The sequence below is a fragment of the Mytilus trossulus genome, chromosome 8 (genome assembly GCF_036588685.1).
Source record: "Mytilus trossulus isolate FHL-02 chromosome 8, PNRI_Mtr1.1.1.hap1, whole genome shotgun sequence".
Classification (NCBI taxonomy): Eukaryota; Metazoa; Mollusca; class Bivalvia; order Mytilida; family Mytilidae; genus Mytilus; species Mytilus trossulus.
Genome location: NC_086380.1, coordinates 78350687 through 78363771, shown reverse-complemented (window position 1 = coordinate 78363771; position 13085 = coordinate 78350687). Strand labels below are relative to the sequence as shown.

Below are 13085 nucleotides of genomic sequence, written 5' to 3'. Positions count from 1 at the left end.
TAACTAAAACATATTTATATAAAGCCGATCAAAATAACACAGTAAAAAACAGTAAAAAATGGATTACATCAAACCAGAAGGAAGTCACTTTAACAGTTATCATTACTTGAAAATAAAAATTAACGTTGTTGTCAAATCTATAAAAGATATTGTTGAAAACTATATAGGAAAAAATAAATAGATTCACAAACTTATAATTTTTTGAAGAATGATCACGAATCAAAACATAGACACATGTACCTTCTTCCGATAATTTATAAAATCAATCTTGAAATAATTAATGTGGCATTCCGAACTGGTCAAAAAGCTAGCAACATAAACATTTCTTACCGACCAAACATCCATAATTGTTACTCTACCACGAGACGCATTGAAAGATTACTGGATCTAATTTTAAAACCGTTATTGAAGTGTCATTACTTTTACATTCAAGATATCAAAGACTTCATTTATAAAATAGAGTCCCACAAAGTACATTTAGAATGCATTCTCATTGTCTATTATGTAACAGTTATCAATGCATTTTCATCAGTTGACAAACAAGAATATACTTTGAAAATTTCAAACAAACAGAATAAACGGCATTTGTAAAGTTGAAAAACATTGAACTTGAATTAAATGGACATTTATACAAACAAATAATACGAGCGCCTATTGGTGGTTTATGATTTACATCTGTCTGGTCTATTAAAAATATCTTAGATACTAAGTTCCAATAGATAGAAAACATCAAATTGCGCTGCCAATACATGTCTTTCACAGGCACATTAAACCAGATTGAAGATTTCTTGAACACAGCGAACAATATTGACTCTCTGCTTAAAATCACATTTGAGATGTCTAGATTTAGTGTGACATATTTATTTACCGAAGTGTACAAAGGTGAAAGATTCAATAATAATAACATACTTGATGTTCAATCCAATATAAAGAAAAAACGCGAAACGTATCAATATTTAAATTTTAACTGTTTATCTAATTCAGCGATGTGACTATTATTTCTAATATGACATATATATTAAAAAACTGTAATACTTTTACTGTGTGTTTAGGATGGACACTAGTGATTGGTAAATATTGATACGTTTTGCGTTTTTGTATATTTGATTTAACAAAAAGTAAGTTATTATTATGGAATCTTTGTAATGTGATTTTAAGCAGAGGGTCAATGTTGTTCGCTGTGTTAACGAAACCTTCAATCTGTTCTAATGTGCCTGTGAAGAACATAAAATTGTCGTTTTGGTATTGGCAGTACAATTTGATGTTTTTTATCCATTGGAACGTATCTAAGATATTTTTAATCGGACAGGCTGATGTAAATCTGCATGTCGGAGAAAATATACCACCGAAAGGCGCTCCAATAATTTGTTTGACGTATAGCTGTCAATTTAATTCACGTTGATTGTTTCTTAACTTTACAAATGCAGTTTATTCTGTTTGTTTGAAATTTTTAAAGCATATTCTTGTTATCAACTGACAAAAATGCATTGATAACTGTTTTTTCTTAGTTATCAATCTTCATATTTGTGTACATTGACGTTACATCATAGGCAAAAACAAATGCATTCTTTCTTTACCTTGTATGACTCTATTTTATGAATGAAGTCTTTCGTATCTTGATTGTAAAAGTGATGAGTCTTCAATAATGGTTTTAGAATTAGATCCAGTAATCTTTCAATGCATCTCGTGGTAAAGTAACACTTATGGATGATTGGTCAGTAAGAAATGTTTATATTGCTACCTATTTGACCAGTTTGAAATGCATCAATAATTATTTCTAGATTGATTTTATGAATTTTCTGAAGAAGGTATGTGTGTCCATGTTTTGATTCGTTATCATTCTACAAAAAAAGTATAAGTTTATGAATCAATTTCTTTTTTCCTATATAGTTTTCAACAATATCTTTTATAGATTTGACAACAACGTTAATATTCATTTTTATGTAATTATAACTTTTAAGGTGACTTGTAACTGTTTGGATGTAATCGATTTTATTTAAAACCACTGTTGTGTTATTTTTATCGGCTTTATATAAATATTTTTAAGTTATATTAGAGCTTTTTCATCCCTAAACTGTTTAACCGCAAGTCTTAAAGGATCTTTTTTTGTTTCAATTAACTAAATTTCTAGGCCAACATAGTAAAACTTTATTATTACAGGCATACAAAAGGCTCACAAAAAGCTCATACAAGCTCTTAACTATAAACTCTTCTATTTGATTGACATTAATGGGAGTGTAATGGTGCATTAACGATAGTAGCTTCTCTAAAATGCACGAAGCATTCTCCAAGCATGCCTGGGGGAAGCTCACTAGAATACATATATGTTCCCTTAGTTTTGAATTGAAATATTATAACATGTAAGACATACATAATTTGCTTCCATCATACAACAAACAAACACAAATATCAAAGTCTCTTACCGAGCTCCAAAAGAACGTTGCACTAACAACCCTGATACTAGTTCCATCATTTATCAAATTACCACGTGGAATTGTAAAATATACTGATGGTAATGTCTTATTACCAGATAGTCCACTACAACATATAGTATAAACTTTTAGGAATTTTGGTCCTCAATGCTCTTCAACTTCGTATTTTATTTGGCCTTTTAAACTTTTTTGGGATTCGAGCGTCACTGGTGAGTCTTTTGTAGACGAAATGCGCGTCTGGCGTATACTAAATTTAGTCCTGGTATATATGATGATTTTTTATACAAATATATTATGTATTAAAAAAAGTAAAATCTAGAGATACTTTTATACTGAATTACATGTACGTGATAAAAAATTAAATAAATACGTATCCATTGGAGCTTTATATAATGCATAATGATTGTGCTTTGTTGAAGGTCAATGGTCAGCTGTAGTCTCTAATACGTATCCTCACAGATCATCTTGTTTTTAATTATAGAAAACAGTTAAGACTTTGAAAGTTAAACTCATTAAAGATACCAGACTAATAATTGTGTATGTCAGAGGCGGTTTCGGGTGTAATACCACCATATATTACGTCGCATCCGGTTGTATACTAAAACAGATCAGAAAAATATTCCCTTGACATTGATAGTTGCAGGTAATTAATCCTACATTTCATTGCAGTTAAACATTGCTATTATATTAACACAAGTCTTGGGTTTTTTAAAGCACTTTAAATTTTTATTTCATGTTTCCATAGAATATTTTGTACACTTGAGGTAAAAAGGTTACCAAAGCTTGTACACAGGTTAATCAAGGGGAGAAATTTGATTGGTTAACATCCAGTGATTGTCAATTTCTTATATGCAAGGAAATGGTATGTGACATTTTGTATATAGTACTAGACAGGATAAAAGTTAACTCATTTTATTTGAAACAAAGATAAATTCTGCACAACTGGTTGAAAAGTGCAAATTTAACAAAGACTAATATGGTGAAATCAAAGGTAGTATTACACCTTCAGCTTGAAAAAACCCTCATTATATATATCTATATTTATAGTGACGCCAAATAAATACGACACTGACAATTTTTAAGGATTTGTTATTCTACATGTAAATTGTAATCCTAGAATTTTTTGTGATCATACGAGTTTATAGTATTGACACGATAAACACTACCATATGTATGCAAAGTAAAATACCTTTTTAGATTAGACATTACACTGTCTGATCCAGGAGACCTTTCCAATGTTGTAATGTCGACTAATACAGGGTCAGTTTTCAAATAAGTAGGGTCAGGAAGTAAAGGATGAACAATTGTGTGACCATTCCTGTCAATCATGAAGGCGTAAGATGAATTACCTTCGTCAAAATATTCAACATCCTTCAATAGTTCACTTATCTTAACATCCGTACATGCAACACCGTTAAATCCTCGTGTAATGCTGACTTGTCGACACATCGACGTCATTAATCCTAGTTTAAATAATAAGGGAAACATACACATGATACAATTGAATCAATCATTAGAATAAAAAAAGCAAAAGACCAAGTATAGTAATAACAATTCAAAGACCTTGTGTGTGGTACCAAGATTACAAACAACACTATATCATGTTTTTTTTCTTTGTAAGCGAGATAAAAGATAATAATGTATTTCCATTCTCAATGTTACCATTGACTTTGATAACATAAAACATAATAATGTACCATGATAGTATTTGATTTCGAGATAAATAAAAAAGAAAAGAACATACCAAATATCTTGTTCATACTGATACAACTGTAAGGATATATTAAGGGCTTATCGTTGATACTCGATAAAATATAATTATAAACAGATTTCGTAAAGAGTGAGAACTGGATATTGTTTGGTTCAAATCCGAGTTATTTAATTTCAATATAGTAATCGTTGAGTCTTTGACGAAACAATATATTTTGAGTGTAAATTCACATTGCGATAATACGTGTCACGGTACTTGTCTATCTCAAATTCATGTATATAGTTTTTATGTCATATTTGTTATTCTCGTGGGATTTTGTATTCGGAAATGCTCAGGATAAAATTCGAATATTACGGCCCAGGCCATGTGTAAATGTCCATTAAATCTATGGCTTCCATGAATTATTTCTTAAATATAACACAGTAGCCTTTGGTTGAGATCAATACGATGTTATATCGACCTCATACAAAGGCTATAATTGTATAATATCATCTGCCAAGATAATTTTCATCTCTTAATGAACCCCTGACTTTATAAAGAAATTGTTCCTTGATGAAATTGACATTGCACAAAAGAAAGCTGTGTTACTATATTTAGGTAATAAATACAACTAGTTGTAGTATATTATTTCTTTTTATTATGCATCCGAATAAGAATAAAAATTCTTTTATATTTTGTTTTATTTCAATTTTTAATACAATAAAATCGGCAATGCCTTTGCAAATAAGTTCAAATACATGTGGATTTACGGGGAGGTGTACTGTAACATCCATTATTTTGAATATTCCTGAGTCTGCGCTAAGTATAGATCAATCGAGAATTTTCATACGGTGTTGTTTACAAAGCGAAAGAAGCACGTCAAATTAGAATATTAATCTACAACTATTGCATGAACAATGTAAATTTGGGGACTTCTAGAATGTAGTTTTAGTAACAAGCTGTATGCCCTGTCCAATGTCCGGTTTTTGATCGAAAAACTAAACACAACAGTATTGGCGTGCAAACTGAGTAAATACAAATGTTCATGTGATCAAAAAATGCAAGTTTTAATGAATCACAAATCCTTAAAAATATTAGATTTATTTAATGATATTTCCGTTTTCACGAGAACATCCAAAATGTCTTTATGATATAGAATTATTACCTACATTAAAACATATATAAGTTAAAACAGATGGAAAGGCCCTTAAAGACGTTACGGTTAACATGATATTGATTATTAAATACAAACTTGAAAGTAGTTTTTGACTTTTTAAACAAAGGGACATTCTATTGTGGTAACTGTTCTATTTTTCCTTTTAGTCAATATGGTACCCGCCGTGAAGAAATTAGACTGCATCAAGCTAGAAAAATGTAATTAAGGTGGTACCCAACACCTTCACTAAAATAAATCTGGCTCGTTTAATTTTCATAAAATTTCGACAAAGTATTTACTTTGACCATTTGACAAAAGTATAAAAATTTCGAAAAATTTGAACCAACCCTTTTATCAGAAAAATTACACTGGTTATATAGCATTTTGAAAAACACCCATTTTTATAATTGGGAAGCTTAATATTCCCTTACCAATTGCAACACAACGTAATTTAAACGTTTAGCTGATTTTCAAGAGTTATCTCCATGTAGTGTGAGGTACTACCTTAAGGAAATAAAACATTTTTTCAAGGAAAAGGGTCTTCATATAAATATATAAGAAGCAAAACAATAAACAACTTACCTATTCCAGAGAAAGGATCTACATATGGAACAGTATAGATCGGATCAGCTGAAGGTTTACGGAGATGAAGGTAAAATGTGGACATGTCAATAGCAAGTGTTTTCAGATTTTCAAAATATAAATATTGTCCCATCTACAAAATAAAATTGTGAATGAAAATGGGGAATGTTTCTAAGAGACAACCACCCGACCATAGAAAAAAACAACAGCAGAAGGTCCCCAACAGGTCTTCAATGCAGCGAGAAATTCCCGCATAAACATGTTCAGAGCTATTGTTTCAATGTTTCATAGATTTATATTTTCCAACCGAATGGAATTGCCCTACTACATCATATTGTATATGTGTACTTATAGATATTTATATAATTATATTCAACATGTCCAAGTATAATGTAAATGCTGAGTATCGGAAAATGTATTTGGAGTACAAAATAAGTTGATTGGTATTTATTGTGACAATTTGTGCATTTATCAATATCGGCATTTCGAATTATTTGTATTTCGTTGGATACTTTCGTTGGTTCTACTTTCATTGTTACAGTATCTTGTAAAGATGGTGTGTTGTGGTATTTTGTATTGTCCAATAGTACTGCGATTCCTGATGTCTGTTTTTAGTTTATTTTATCGTGACTGGTTCTCACTTTTTGACAGTAAAACTGTGTTACCATTAACCTATTACTATGGATTCATTTATTTTCGTGGATATCAATTTTCGTGGATTGCTGAAAACTTGCAAATTCGTGGATGTTTGATTTCGTTGTTATGTCAATCACTGTATACAAAGCCTATTCAAAATATGCTATTCATTGGACATTTGAATGAGTGGTTCACCAGTACCCACGAAACCCACGAAATTGGTATCCAACGAATATTAATGAATCCACAGTACTCAAAATCTGTACCAGGATGATCATTGATTCATCTATCGTCACTGTTGGTGTATTCTTATACTTAAAAGAGGGACGAAAGATACCAAAGAGACAGTCAAACTCGTAAATCTAAAACAAACTGACAACGCCATGGCTAAAAACGAAAAAGACAAACAGAAAAACAATAGTACACATGACACAACATAGAAAACTAAAGAATAAACAACACGAACCCCACCAAAAACTAGGGGTGATATCAGGTGCTCCGGAAGGGTAAGCAGATCCTGCTCTACATGCGGCACCCGTCGTGTTGCTTATGTAATTACAAATCCGGTAAATAGTCTAATTCGGTAGGTCAAATTCATGAAAGAGAAGGGGATTGTAGTTACTACGTAAGGAACATATCCAATATCATCTGTGAAACGGTTATTCCATAACGGTCAACCAACTCGTGATGTCGTTAAAGTAGCCCCTCTCCCTAAATATATCATGACTTCATGAATATTATACGAAATAATATCTGATATTGTTAATTTTGTTAAATCAGAATCGTCACAATATAAATGCATTTAAAAGCTATATACTTGTATTCATCAATACCGAAAAAAAAGTGAGAAGTAAAAAAAAATAAAAAATACAGAACTCCAAGGAAAATATAAAACTATAAGTCCGTAGTCAAATGATCAAATGACAACGTAAAAAGCTCACACACACAAAACGAATGACTAACAACTGTTATATTGCTAACTGGGTAGAGGCATTTCCTTGTTTATTTATGAAGAAAATAATGGTTGAACCTGGTTTTATATCTAGCTAAACCTCACACTTGAATGACAATCGCATGCAATTCCCATTTATTGAAAATGCTGTGTGAATAAAACAAACATCAATTGTATGTACAATATGTACTGTCGTCACTGAAAACGTAAATTCTTTTCAATAATCGTGTTTGATTGTTAGTTGGCAATTATCATTTGTTTTATACTATACTATTTTGATTACAAATGTATAGTATTCTAACATACCCGAATAGCCCCATATGACGAATTTGACTGTATTTGTTGAGCCATTTCACGTAACTGTTTCTTTGAATTATCTGTTGACCCTGAAAAAATTATATTAATTAAAAACTAAATTTTCTGTGGTGACATGAATTATAAATGATTTGTATGATTACATATTTATATTCAATTTTATTTATTTTTTTTCGATAAAAAATCGAATGTTTCACCTCAAGCTTGCATTTTCTTTTGCTGTTTGATCATTTAACTGTAACTAGTTTTTAGTTGACAGTTTAGTAACATGGCAAAAAAGGGCAGCAAGAATTATTCTAAACAAACACGGTATTCCTTTACTATCTATTGAACTGTTTAAGGAATCTGGAATTATTCCTGTTACTAAGAGAATACTTTACCACAAATCATTATTAACGTATAAATCAAAACACCAACTGGCACCAAAATATTTGTCCAATCTTATTGTGCCTACACTTAGTAACAATCGTACAAAACTCAACTTTCATCAGCGGATAATTTTATTGTCCCTAAATCAAATACAGAATTGGAGATAAATGATACTACAGATACAGTTAAGTCGGCTTCATATCTTGACTTACATCTAGAAATTGACAATGAGGGTCGGTTGAAAACAAAACTTTATGACAAAAGAGATGATTTCAGCTTTCCAATTGTGAACTTTCCATTTCTAAGTAGCAACATTCCAGCAGCACCTGCATACGGGGTATATATCTCCCAAATTGATGTAATATTCCCGTGCTTGCATTTCCTATCATGATTTTCTTGATAGAGGGTTACTGCTCACAAGGAAGCTATGAATCCAAGAGTTCCAAATGGTGAAGTTGAAATAATCACTTCGTAAATTTTACGGACGCCATCACGAGTTGGTTGACCGTTATGGAATAACCGTTTCACAAATGATATCGGATATGTTCCTTACGTCGTAACTACAATCCCCTTCCCTTTCATAAATGTGACCTACCGAATTAGACTATTTACCGGATTTGTAATCACATAAGCAATACGACGGGTGCCACATGTGGAGCAGGATCTGCTTACCCTTCCGAAGCACCTGAGATCACCCCTAGTTTTTGTTGGGTTCGTGTTGTGTATTCTTTAGTTTTCTATGTTGTGTCGTGTGTACTATTGTTTTTTCTGTTTGTCTTTTTAATTTTTAGCCTTGGCGTTGTCAGTTTGTTTTAGATTTATGAGTTTGACTGTCCCTTTGGTATCTTTCGTCCCTCTTTTATACAAATCAAGTTTTTCTTTTAGTGGTCCAAAAAACTCTTACAAGTCATTTTATTTTTTAAAGGGTTAAATTTATAAGTTAAGCCACAATGCATACCATAGGTGTTTTTGTTGTTGTTGTTATATCACTTTATATACGTCTATCATTTACATGTGTGTAAAAGTACATTAATTATGTTTTATTCATATTGTTAACATTGAGAGCTTTATTGAAAATTGATTTAATTCAAATGAGATACTCTCTTTAAAAAAAGATATCATTATTATTATAAATATTATTATTAGCTCGATTCGAGCGTCGCTGATGATATCAAACTATAATCTTTAATTCGATCAATGTAATTTTGTTTACAAACCTGGACCTAGAAGATAGGTAAACACCACAACTCTATTCTGAAGTTTCATATTTTCATCTCTAATAATTTCCACTGGATTCCTACCGTCTGTCTTTTCACCAGTAGTAACGAATAAAATTATCTGATCTAAGATTATAATTGCGTATAAGTTTAAAATAAACATTTTAAAGGCGTGAATCAGTAAACGAAACCAAATGATTCGATGATGAAAGACAATTTAAATAAATGCAAAGAATCAAAATTTAATGCGCATCTGGATCATTTGGATGTCTTAGAAATATCACAGTATATGTCACACCAGTAAACACTATCTTTTTGATCCACTTCACTGTCCATGAAGCATGCAAGGCCTCACGTATGTTAACAAAAATTTACATAATATAAGGATATGCATAAAGATATAGTATCAAAAGCAAAAGTTTTCGTTTGGGTAAGAGTTATACTTGAGTATCATGAAGAAAAAAAGTTTTTAGGCGACGAAAAGGTATGTAGTAATTTAAATGGAACTTTTTTTGTCAAAGTTTTAGTAAAAAGAGTTATAGTTTTTACTTCCCAAATTGCCACAAATTGAGATTTTTGCGACAATTCTGTCCAGTCCTCAATCAAATTTAAACCTAGAAAAAATACAGCAATGACTTCGGCAAACTAAATATCCAAGTCAGATATGTTGAATGTTATTACAAACATTGAGTGAAAAGATTTGTTCTCGACGCGTTGACTCTGAGCTCTTAAACTTCGTTCTTTATTTGGCCTTTTTTTACTTTTTTTGGATTTGAGCGTCACTGATGAGTCTTTTGTAGACGAAACGCGCGTCTGGCGTATATACAAATTTTAGTCCTGGTATCTATGATAAGTTTATTTCCTGTCCAAGAAACCTACCACTTGCTTGACTGTTGCATATAGTCAGTTTTAATCGTATTCTAACAACGTCCTGATTAGGGTGTCATACATGCATATATACTGCTTGGCGTTAATAAACCCATCCTTCCGTAAAAAGTATAAAAATATAGAATGATCATAAATGAAAACATGTCATTTGATAAATAAGATGTGTTTTGGGTGCCAATGAGACAAATCTCCATCAAAATTACAATTTATAAAAGTAAACCATTATAGGTCAAAGTACGACCTTCACCTCGGATACTTGGCTCACACCGAAAAGCAAGCTATAAAGAACTCCAAAAATTATAATTGTAAAAACCATTTAAACAGGAAAGCAAACTGTCTTATCTACATTAAAAACGAGAAACAAGAATTACTAATGAACAACAAACGACAACCACTGAACATCGAGTTCCTGACCTAGAACAGCGGACTTAAACGTTTTATTAGACGCCAACCTTTACTCTATCCTGCCGTAACAATAGCGTAATATCACAAAATAGAAATAAACACTATAAGATATCAATTGAAATGGCTTAACTCAATAAAAAGATATATTAAAAAAAACACAAGTGAACATACACTGAATGGTATTTGTATATTTACCTCTTTCTGAGACACTGTCGTTGTTTGAAGATTTAAAATATGAAAAGGCGGCCGTAATTGCTTTTTCAAAATTCTGAATATTTGTATTAGTATCTGGTAGAAGACTAACGAATTCCTTTACTGTCTTTATATTTTGTTTTGTTGCGAAAGCCAACGTATCACTATAGCAACCGGGTTCACTCCTGACGACCGAATTGAAGGATATAGCAGAAACCTTGAAAATAATTGATATTTATTAGCTTCTTATATGTTCATAATAAGTTTAATATTTGGCTAAAACAGTCATGACTTCACCCCAGAAATTGATCGTAGCACAGACCTGTTTAAGTAGAAAAGTGTATACATGTGTAGGCTAACTTTCCTTTGGGAAACAAACATATCAATACATTTTATGAAAGTAATCCATTGCTCTGCCATGGTGTTGTCTCAACCTTACTCTGTAAGTCATTTTTGTTATTGTATATCTAAATTAGTTGAATGTGTTTTTATAGATAAATTAGAATGTTTACCAGCATTGTAATTGCATGAGCAACACAATAGGTGCGACATTGGAATCAGGATCTGCTTACCACCCCATATCACCTGAGATAACCCCCAGTGTTTGGTGGGTTTCGTGTTGCTTAGTCTTTAGAACTATATGTTGTGTCATGTGTTATGTGTTTCCCTCGGGTTTAGTTTGTTACCCCGATTTTGTTTTTTGTCCATGGATTTATGAGTTTTGAACAGCGGTATCCTACTGTTGCCTTTATTTATATTATTTTTCTGTTAGTTGTTTTCATTTTAAACCATGGCATTGGTAGTTTTTTTCAATCTAAGTGTTCGAATGTGCCTCTGCTATCCTTCGCCCCTCTTTTGCTAAGCCATGTTAAAGCAGCGTTTCTTAAAATCTAAAGCATGCTTTGAACGCATACAATTTTGAAGTGCAATTGTCAAACAGTGTGCCCTTACACAATACACAGTACACAATAAACGTACCCGATCATTAGGATTTAGTGTATTTATAACTGCATGTGCAGCTTCTTTGGCAACAGTAAGCTTCTGTTTGTTTGGAACACCCGATGGTGCTTTCATAGACTGTGTTGAGGCAATTACTATGACGACGTCTTTAGGTCTCGGTGATGCTGTTGCAGAAAATTCTGGCCTGAAAAACATGAAATGAAAACAAAAATACTACAACCTGCAAGTAAAATACTTTTGTTTATTAATTAATGTCCGCGAGAATGAAGATATGTTGCAAATGTCTTCGATGCAGTAATTGAATATTAACATAAAGCCATACATGTAATGATATTAAGGCTTGGTTCGTCTGGTTCCGTTTCTGATTAGTATATTGTAGATTTCTTTGTGTTTATTTTGGTCTTTGTGGAGTTATTTTTCATGTTGTCATTGTTTCTTCAACTTACTTACTTAAGTTTTTAATACCGATTATGTATCTTCCGCCCCATGTTTTGGGGTATTAAGTTTATCTTATTAAAAATTAGACACTTGCCTATGAATAAAAAACATCGCAATATAAAGACGAAAAATTCTGTAAAGACCATTTTGTAACTTTAGTGCAGGAATCTATTATCATACAAATGTATGCATACATGTACATGAAGTACAGAATGACATGTTCGCGACCTCAAGGGTTCACTTGTGTATTGCAATATGGTCAAACCTTGGCTTCTTCTGTGAAGCAACTTTTTAACTGGCCAAAGAACAACAATTGGCAATTCCGCATTTTCATTGTGCCACGAGTTTTTCCCCAAAAACATTCGACGATTCTCAATGAACTAATTTAGAATGAAGTTCTTTGATATTTTATTTCTTGTTTTGTGTAAAACGTACATATGCGTTTTCTTCTTTATGAAATTAGTATTACCTCCATCTGGGATCAAAATCGCTACATTTGGTCCAGTTTGTAGCGGGGTATATTATCGAAGTTCCATCAATAGTACTGTAATGTTGCCACAGAATATTTTTGTTATTTTCATATTTGTTTTTCATAGTCAAACCGATTTCGGCTGGTGGGAATAATGCCTCATTATCAGCATAGGAAGACTTTATAACGCATGCTGTATTAAAATCCACCTATAAAAGAATAGAATTATGATATGATATAGAATATAGTTATTAAACTTGATAGACATTTGCTCAAGTTAGTTTACATATTTAAAAAAAATTATACATGCTATTGTGTAATACAAAATCAAAGTTTTCTAAAGTTTTATGGGAATTCGAAGTGTGTATACATTCAATTTATTCT

At 31.7% G+C, this 13085-nt stretch overlaps 1 protein-coding gene across 1 annotated transcript in view; it reads right to left on the bottom strand.

The window, feature by feature from the left end:
• Window positions 1–13085, bottom strand: part of LOC134728040 (VWFA and cache domain-containing protein 1-like) — a 38328-nt gene that overhangs the window by 19155 nt on the left and 6088 nt on the right. Inside the window, exons 4-11 of the mRNA XM_063592439.1 lie at window positions 12702–12910; window positions 11813–11978; window positions 10838–11051; window positions 9350–9475; window positions 7755–7834; window positions 5861–5993; window positions 3622–3895; window positions 2424–2538 (exon numbers count right to left, since the gene is read on the bottom strand). Coding sequence (XP_063448509.1) covers window positions 2424–2538; window positions 3622–3895; window positions 5861–5993; window positions 7755–7834; window positions 9350–9475; window positions 10838–11051; window positions 11813–11978; window positions 12702–12910 — 1317 coding nt within the window. The remainder of the gene's footprint in view (window positions 1–2423; window positions 2539–3621; window positions 3896–5860; window positions 5994–7754; window positions 7835–9349; window positions 9476–10837; window positions 11052–11812; window positions 11979–12701; window positions 12911–13085) is intronic.